At 30.4% G+C, this 5,712-nt stretch overlaps 1 protein-coding gene across 1 annotated transcript; it reads right to left on the bottom strand.

Moving 5' to 3' along the window:
• Positions 1 to 341: 341 nt before the first annotated feature.
• On the bottom strand, positions 342 to 4,062 carry LOC112038077 (CASP-like protein ARALYDRAFT_485429). Its single transcript, XM_024070899.2, has 4 exons — positions 3,921 to 4,062; positions 3,609 to 3,814; positions 910 to 1,042; positions 342 to 824 (listed from the first exon to the last, which is right to left on the bottom strand). The coding sequence occupies exons 2-4, from the start codon at positions 3,737 to 3,739 to the stop codon at positions 636 to 638; spliced, it is 453 nt and encodes a 150-aa protein (XP_023926667.1). The 5' UTR covers positions 3,740 to 3,814; positions 3,921 to 4,062; the 3' UTR covers positions 342 to 635.
• Between the last annotated feature and the right edge of the window lie 1,650 nt (positions 4,063 to 5,712).

The raw sequence follows: 5,712 nt of genomic DNA, 5'->3' as shown, positions 1-5,712 counted from the left end.
ACTGTTCACAAGATTCTTTATTAAATTAACTAATCCAAATGCAGCCATAAATAATCTATTAGATATTAATTCAATCGAAGTTATATTTTGAAATTTAATAGAATATAGTAACATATTTAACAAATCCTTCGAGACATCCAGGTGGGCAGCTTCGACTATAGTGCGGGCCAGGTAAGGAACAATTCCTATATTTTCTCATCACAGTTTCACTCCCCTGCATCAATGCTTTCTGAAAATATAAAAATTTCTAGCCAATGTTATCATCGCATGTAGATAATGATCCATAGGGATGGGGTTTCAGGTTCAAATCTTAGAAAAACTAAAGCAAAAAAACAAAACAATTAAAAATTAAACTGCTTCACATCTTTTCCCATTATTCTAAACTCTAAATAAAATTACAAATGGAAAAGCAGGGTCATTGAAACAAAAGAGCTTTAAACTCTTTACTTTATGGCTGAAGAATGATCAAATTCAGATTGATCCAATTGTAACATATTTGATATTTCTGTAAATATGAAACACCATCACCGCACAAAATTAGACTTTGGCTATCATTTCTTTTTTCTTTTTTTTTCTTTTTTTTTAATCAACATTTACCCTTTCATTTCTATAAATGGCAACAGCCAGCCAGAAATTTACAAAGAAGGAAGAAGCCAAAGATTGAAGAGAGATGAAGCCAATGAAAGGAACCAAGAAAAGAAAGCCATTGCGGCAGACAACTGATATCTACTACATGGCTTTGCAGTGCAACCACCGGCAGCAAGCAGGACAGTTGTGACACTAGCTGTTGAGGATGCTGCAGCTAGCAGGAGATATGATAAAACCTACAATATAACAAAACATTATATTCCTTCTTTAAGCAGTGAAAAGGATGATATCATAAAGTTCATAATTGAAAACTGCACGTACCAAATCTCCTACAATGATGACCAATAATATTTTGGGTTGACGAGGTAAACGTTTTATGAAGACAGAGTATGCATCCACCACTATCAGTGTAATGCTCCATGGAATTACCAAACCCATGACTGTCACCAAATAGCTGTGAAATCAACATGAGCAATGACAAGGTTAAAGAGATTAACTTGAAATTCCCTGTGGATTAAAACATCACTTTTTCTACAGCACACTGCTGGATATTCAAAGCAACATAGACATAACATATTCCATGACATCCCATGAATAATTAAAAATGGCATTATGTAATACTTGCAGTTAATGGATAAGACAATAAACTGATTTGGTAAATCAACTAACACAGAAATCTAGCTTGCTGTTGACAGAAGGCATTTGAATGTTTTTTGCTCTGAAGATGTCTATGACTATCTAGGTTGTGATTGCTGCTAGTTTGCTAACAAAAGCTATGGTCATCAGTTATGTATATATATTACAGTTTTCCAAGAAGTACCTTAGCATGCATATTATAAAATTAAATTAAATTTAAAAAAAAAAAAATTCAGGGCTTTGATTCTAACTTAAGAATGTTGAGGACATATCTACTCTATAATAGATCATTTAGTTGATAGGGACCTTCCATTATCACGAAAACTAAGACACAAGTTATAGTCATTGTACACATAGCGCCTGATGGACACAACTTTGTTCTCAACTGTTTCAAGTATGAATTCCACTCCAATGGGAATTTATTGTAAATCAGATTCTAACATCTCAAACATCACAAAATAAGATTGCAATAACAAAAACAGCAATCAGGATATACAATGTTCTCATAAAGTGGAGAAGGGTCTATGAGAAACTATAGACAAATTCTACCTCAATTCAGAGGCATATTGAAACCAAAGCCTAAGCCTCCCAATGTACGACACATTAAGCAGTCATCAGAAAGGATATGTGCTGAATTACCTACTTCTTAATTCCAAAATTCTAACATGTGCATGCATAATTGTGATACATCCAAAGGACACAAGGATAGAATAATTTCAGTCTAGAAGATACATTAAAAGTTAAAAGATCAAATGGGAACTTACCACCTCAAAACCAATTTGAACTCTATACCATAGCCAATTTGGCTCCTGTCACCACAGTTGCATCCAGAAACCACACCATGATGATGCCAAAAAAACAACTTAGGCCTAAAACTCTCACATCCCTGCATCTCTATGACAAAGTAGGGTAATACTATTTTGATTGAATGCACCCCTCTTAGAATACTTCATATTGTAACCAAATTGTCATTAGATTCCAGCACATACTCAAGAATGAAAACCTTTTGCCTTCTTTCTCTTCATACCAACACTTTCGAATGGGTGGAAAATGTTGTTAAAATTTAAATACTCCAAACCTTAACCCTATGTTTGGATGGAGGGAGATGGGGGCAGAGGAGAGGAGAGTACAAGGAAATGTGGCTGGAATATACTAATACCTCCATCTCAATCCAAACACACCTAAGTCCGATCAGCATAAGAGTCCCTTTAGTAGACACTTCAGAAATTTCTTAACTTTGAGACAGTTATTACACGGTGTGTTGTTATCAACCATATTGATTGATCTTCTTCGACTAGGAAAATGTGAGTAGTAGGAAGGGTTTTTATGCCAAACACTTCAAAAATATAGAGAAAACTACCTGAATAAACACTGAATTGCTCAACTTCAATTAGTCCTCACTAAGCCCCGCTGCATAATTCATTTCTAGAAATAAAAAATTTAACACTGGTTTCTTATTTTAAGCAATCCTTTTTATGAATCGATATATTTCATGGTAAGTACATATCAGAGAGTACACAAAATAGACTAGAAATTACTCAAATACACGCTTGAATGCAGACAGTTCACAAGCGTTCTGTAAACTCAAGTGCTATTTCAATAACAACCCTTTCTTTTCTTTTTTTTTCCTTTTTTTTTTTTTTTTTTTTATCTTTTCTTTTCTTTTTTCTTTTTTTTTTTTTTGGATAGAACAATAACAACCCTTTCATTCATTTGAGTTCAGACCATTGATCCTAAGAATTCCTATCATGAATACGTCTTCAAATTATAATTTTCAATCAAACCATATAACTGAATATATATTATATACAGATATTCAATAAACCATATAACTTGAATATATATTATATAGACCCCTGGAAATTCTTCTAACTCACTGCTATACTTCTTGACTTTATAATCTAATTACTTAAATTCACTCAATATGAGCCAGCATCCACGAGATATCCAACAAAAAGACAAGTAATCTAAAAGCAATATCCCAAACCTTCTCTCTTATACTCCTATAAATTCCAGAAAGTCTTTAAATTGATGCAATTTCTATCAATTCATTTCCAGCCTATGAGCGTGTCTTCTATGTCCGACCAAGTGAGAACCCAAAAAGCCAGCGCTTAGAAAATTCCCCATCGCTAAACCCAACAAACACAGCTGACTTATTATTATATTTTTAACCAAATAGATTGCATAATAAGCATAGTTTATCACAGAGACAATAAAATATCCCCGTAGTAGGTATCCATGACATAATAAAACCCGTAGTGAAACGCAACAATTGGGATCAAAATTGAAACTTTGAACAGAAAAAGAGATGGGTATTGAAGAATAAGACAAAACCCACAAAAGGGTAGGACTTAAACGAAAAATTAAAAGGGAATTAAGAATACCAGAAAGAAGTGTAGGTGAAGAACGCAACGTCCAAGCACATGAAGAAAATAGAGGCCAAAGAGAAGATAGTCTGACCAAAGCGCAAAGCCAAGCTGGCACTAGTGCCAAATGCCCCTGGCAGCTCGTCCATGCTATTGCTTGAGAACTCCAACTCACCATAGTCAATTCCATATATCAGAGGTTTTAGCCATGAGAAACAGGAATTCTTTATATGCCCAGAAAAGGAATGACAAAGTCAAAGACAATAAAATAAATTAGACAATTGATAACTATTTAAGGTAGTTGAGGAAGAGAAGGACATTCAAACATACAAGGTAAGTTGATGTGTAATTGTTGTGAATGTGAATGTTATGGCAATTGGCAAAGGAGTTGTGAGAAAAGAAAGGAAAGAAAGTACGTAATGGCTACGCGGTTTTGCATCTTTCTCCTCGTCCGGCAGGGCGTTGCCTTTGATTATATTTTATTTTTTGTGTGTTTCTTTCTTTTCTTTTTTTAATCTTTTGACGGATTTTTTATTATTATTTTATAGTCCAAATCAATCATATTATATATATATATATATATATCATATAGTAAATATATAATAAAAGTTTGGTGGGTTTGACGGTGTGAGTGTGTTTACCAAATTGCAATAATTTTTAGATAAAAACAACAGTTTATTTATTCTTATCAATTTTTTTAAATAGAATAACAAGATTAAATTTTAACAAAAATTGCTGCCACATTATAGTATTTTAACAAAACATGCCACTTACATTAACAAAAAGTAAAATTTTAAAAAGAAATTAAATTTAGTTGTTTGGTGTCATATAACTACAAGTCTACATACTATAATTGCATCTATCTAAATATTATCAACAAAACCTAAAACACTAGATTAGAATTAAGAAAAAAGAGATTAAAAAAATAACGTAAATAATAAATACTATTGTGTATCGGTAAACATAAGAAAGAGATGGAAAAAAAAAAACATATGTACAAAAGGATAGATTAAAAAAAAATTAAATAAGATAGAATTAAATGCTATTGTGTATCTTTTTGTTCACTAAGTTTTTATTTTTTTGGATAAACATGCATCTGCCATCGTTTTCTTAAAAATAAAGTAACAACAAAAGTATTTAGTTTTCACCTAAACTCCTTTTTATTCGTATCATCTTCTTCACAACTTAAAATTCTCACTATATATATACAATGTTTTTAGGTGGATTATTCTTTATAAAAACAACAATTTGTTTGTTCTTATCAATTTATTTGGATAAAAAATAACAATTAAAAGAGATTAAATTTTAACATAACATGCAACTTACATAAAAGTGTTTTAACAAAATATTTAACATACATTTAAACAAAAAGTAAAATTTTAAAAAGAGATTTAATTTAGTTGGTTGGTGACATATAACTATAACATACAATAAAAAAGGATAGGTTAAAAAAAAAAAAAAAAAGCAAATAAGATAGATTTTTTTTTTTTTTGGAGAAAGAAATAAGATAGAATTAAATGCTATTGTGTATCAACCTACGTTTTTGTTCTTTTTATAGACTAAGTATTTTTTTGGGGGGATAAACATGCATTTTATGCCATCATTTTCGTAATGATAAAGTAACAAAGAAAGTATTTGATTTTCACTTAAACTCCTTTTTGTTCATATCAATTTCTTCACAACTTAAAATTCTCTATACTAATATTATGCCCGTGCGATGTACGGCTTAATCAAAATTCATATGTAAATAGTTTTTATTTAATAATTTACTTAAAATCATATACTCTGAGGTTGCGCCAAGTGGTTTCTCCAAATTACAAAAATTTTATTTATATATATATATATATATTGTCCTTATCTTATTGTCCTATAATTTCTAAGTTGATAAAAATTTTAATTTAATTATAATCCAAATTCTTCATATTACAATTCTCTAAATTGATAAAATTTTTAATTTGATTGCAATCCAAATTCTTTATCTAATCATTTTATTATTATAATTTATAATTGGCTTAATCAAAATTCATATGTAAATAGTTTTTATTTAATAATTTACTTAAAATTAGATAGTAAAATAGATAATGAAAATAAATGAGTATTTGACTTGTTAAGTTATATAAAA

This window comes from Quercus suber, unplaced genomic scaffold (genome assembly GCF_002906115.3).
Source record: "Quercus suber isolate HL8 unplaced genomic scaffold, Cork oak 2.0 scaffold_19, whole genome shotgun sequence".
Classification (NCBI taxonomy): Eukaryota; Viridiplantae; Streptophyta; class Magnoliopsida; order Fagales; family Fagaceae; genus Quercus; species Quercus suber.
This window is presented reverse-complemented; position numbering and strand designations above follow the sequence as displayed.